Source organism: Oryzias melastigma, unplaced genomic scaffold (genome assembly GCF_002922805.2).
Source record: "Oryzias melastigma strain HK-1 unplaced genomic scaffold, ASM292280v2 sc00262, whole genome shotgun sequence".
NCBI lineage: Eukaryota > Metazoa > Chordata > Actinopteri > Beloniformes > Adrianichthyidae > Oryzias > Oryzias melastigma.
In genome coordinates, this window is record NW_023416896.1 from 290,298 (window position 1) to 293,611 (window position 3,314).

General features: G+C 45.6%; 1 protein-coding gene across 1 annotated transcript in view; it reads right to left on the reverse strand.

The window, feature by feature from the left end:
- The window catches only part of LOC112142202 (formin-like protein 2), a gene marked incomplete in the record, with an annotated part of 11,390 nt that overhangs the window by 2,512 nt on the left and 5,564 nt on the right, over window positions 1-3,314 (reverse strand). Inside the window, 10 exon segments of the mRNA XM_024265447.2 lie at window positions 221-322; window positions 635-795; window positions 874-1,003; window positions 1,120-1,200; window positions 1,417-1,485; window positions 1,559-1,793; window positions 1,957-2,159; window positions 2,283-2,407; window positions 3,128-3,148; window positions 3,239-3,314. Coding sequence (XP_024121215.1) covers window positions 221-322; window positions 635-795; window positions 874-1,003; window positions 1,120-1,200; window positions 1,417-1,485; window positions 1,559-1,793; window positions 1,957-2,159; window positions 2,283-2,407; window positions 3,128-3,148; window positions 3,239-3,314 — 1,203 coding nt within the window.

The following is a 3,314-nucleotide window of genomic DNA, read 5'->3' on the forward strand; positions in this document are numbered from 1 at the left end:
ATGTGGTGGAGAGGGGCTGTAGCACCAGGAAAAACCTTAAAAAGGCATTTAAAATGAAGCGAAAAAGTTCTAATGTAGCATTGTCTGTATATGAAGAAGTGGAAGTTTGACAGTTTACGGAGTGTTCCTGACAGTTTTAGTATTTGTATTTTTCCATCTCTAAGAGATCACTGTGGGTGGGGCTGAGGTGTGGGTGGGCGGGGTGTTGGTCGTCACTTACCCGGTAAGCTTTGATGAAGCGGACGAAAATGGGAAAGAAGACAGAGGGGGGCATGGTCTTTGAGCTCTCTCCAAAAAACTTGACGGCATCCTCGAAGGCATCCTGCAGTTTGCAGAAATCACAGATTCATTGTTTCTGGGGGAGAGGCTGTGGCTGAAGAGGTTTAGCAACAGTTGTAAGATCTAATCTGAGGCGAAACTATTTTTTGGACTTTTATTGTGACCTAACTTGCCATCAGCTGCAGTTACCAAAGAGCTGTGCTCTGCGATGTCAAACCAGCTCCCATGGTTTGGTTATAGCTCAACCACCACCGTGATGTATAACCCTGACCAGATGAGCGCTCTTGTCTTTCATTTAGGATACCTAGGTGGATGGGGTTGGCGCTGCCCCAGTCGTTCTTTCTGTTCTCTTCACCTGAGCAATGCGTGCGTCTTCCTGCAGCTTGGTGAGGCGAGATTCATTCCTGCTGATGAAATCTTTGAGCGTGGCGTTGTGCGACACACTGAACTCTCTCCAGGTGAGCTCCATGCCTCGCTGCAGCTCCTTTACGTCACACAGGACATTCTCCAGACTCACTGTCCACACAGGGAAGCAAAGGTGAGTGCCACAGAACTTTGTATTTGTGCAGGGCTGTGATTGGTCGATTCACTTACCTGCAGCAGCCTTGTCCACATAATGGAGTTCATTATAAAAGAGAGAAACAGTCTGATACTTTTCTCTGACCACATTGGAAATGTAATGAAGCAGCGTTTGCTTCCTGTCTGTCGACTTTGTCTCCAGCAGCTGCAGAAACACAAGCAGAAGGTTTTTAGGAGTTTGGGATGTAAGGACAGGTATAAACTCAAGTGAAACATGGAGATGAACAGCAGATTCAGTGCTGCTCTAAAAGTCTGTTTTACCAAGTCTAAACTCTGTAGTTTGAAGCCGTACACGGCACCTCTCTTGCTGCTGTTCATGTAGTTTCCCAGAGCCAGGATAATCTGCAGAAAAGACACAACTGTTGGCAGTCTCACAAACGATTCGCAATTGCCAACAAACTTCCATTATGAACCCTTAAACCTGAGATTGAACAGGAGTAGAATTGCTAAGCAAAACCAAGGAACTTGGTCTGTGTGTCAGATTGGATCCAGAACAGTACAATGTATCAAGACATTTGATTTTCTGACAGAAACAACAGCAACTCAGCACATACTGACCTCCAGGATCTTCTTGAGTTTTTGGGATGACTTTATGGACACTGAAGCAGCAATGATAGCATGAAGTTGCTGAGGAAAAGCAAAACACAGTGAGCAAGCTTCCATCTCTCCGTCAGTCCGGTTAAAAGGAAGTCTGTCTTACTGGAGTTAACATCTGGACGTTGTCAGCAAAGTTTCCCATGAAGGTCATGATGGTCATGCGCTGACTGAGTCTTTCAATTCGACTAAATTGCATCATGAATCGATCTTCGTCGCTCAGAGCCTCCAGGGGTTTCCTGTCCCTCTCGTATTGCCGTAGCAGCTTTACTTCCGCCTCCGTTGGCAGGAAACGCATCAGACACTCCACGAAATCTACTCGAACCGTCCGAAGATCAAACCTGGACAAAGGCAGCCTGACGTCAGTGAACAGGAATGATAAACAAGGATTCTGCTGCAGGCATCTGACGGGTCATTCTTCATGAAACGCCTCTTTGCCAAGATGCTCCTGCTTTGGTTTTTTTTAAATGGGTTATCATGAGGCTTCATTCCGAGTAAACTTACATTTGGATTGCACGGCATATGACCTCTGACCCCTGTCCAGCCTTCCTCAAGGTGATTGCGAGGTTTTTCGCTCTGTTGGCCTCCAACAGAGAGACTTTGGAAGGGCCTTTCTGAGGAAGTTTCTGCCTGGACAGAGTGAGATCCACCGCTGGACCTTGAGCCTTGGTCTTAAACAGCTCCTCAAACTCCTCCATGTCCAGGTTCTAGGAGGTGGACCAAAGAGGGGGTCTGTTTAAGACTTTGTCAAAAACATACAGATGTTGTAAAAGTGCTTTTGAAATGTCGGACAGGCCAAAGCTCATGAAACATGTCAGGTTGTGCAGCACCTGCAAAATGGACTCGTCGTCAATGTCATTGAAGACGGTTCCGTTGATCTGACTCGGCTTCAGTGCGACCCAATTCAACACTGGCATCCTGAACTTGGTCTGAATGGGTTTCTTGATCTTTACCGCTGTTTGAAGCAGGAAAACAGTCGTGAGACATCAGCACACAGAGGGTTAGCACCAGCTGACATTCAGACGGACAGAATGACATGATGCTGACAACATCCCAGAGAATGTAACGATATAGAAACGTAGCAGCTCTCAGGACTAATGGGGTTTAAAGAGAACTTCTGTTTTTGCAGCACAAGAGATAACCTGAACTTATACTTGAAGGATGTCAGAAAGTCCAGTCTGTAGTTTTCTGAATGTGAAGATGAAAATAAGTTTCCTGTTTGAAAGTAGGATGATGAATTACTCTGAAATACAGAAAACATTGTCCTGCAGAGACCACACAGTCACAGCTGTTGGCTGAATCAAGTCTTTCTGATTGAATTCAACTAAAAAAGGCTTTGCAAAAACTCTTTGACCTTTTAGATTTCATCTGCAGTAAAAACACCGGGAACATGTGCTGTGTTTAAACGGTCAAAAGATCTTCTTGATCCTTTAGTTTTTACAGCTGTTATGACGTGTAATCCACATCCTAATGTGTGCAAATATGTGGTGAATGAGTCGTTATTCTTAACAGAACAAGCTGCAAGTATTTTTTCTGAGAACTTTCAACTCTGGTAACGTTTTCAACCAGAACACACAAACATTCCAGTGTCTCACAGACTGATGCGGGTGTCAGTATGACACAGAAATGAGGGGTGGAGCTTAAGAACGCACAGATGCTTTAACGAGAAACATACAAAATAACTTGAGGGGGCCCTCTGTCAGCCAATTGAAGAAGAGACAACATGTTAGTGTTGCAGCGGGTCACATTTCACTCAGCATAATAGCTCAATCACAGCCAGAGCCACCTGCTAGTCCGGAGTTAAAGATGACTGTAGGTGACCCCCCAGTGCCCGGGAGAGGGGGCGCCACGGGGGGAGGAGG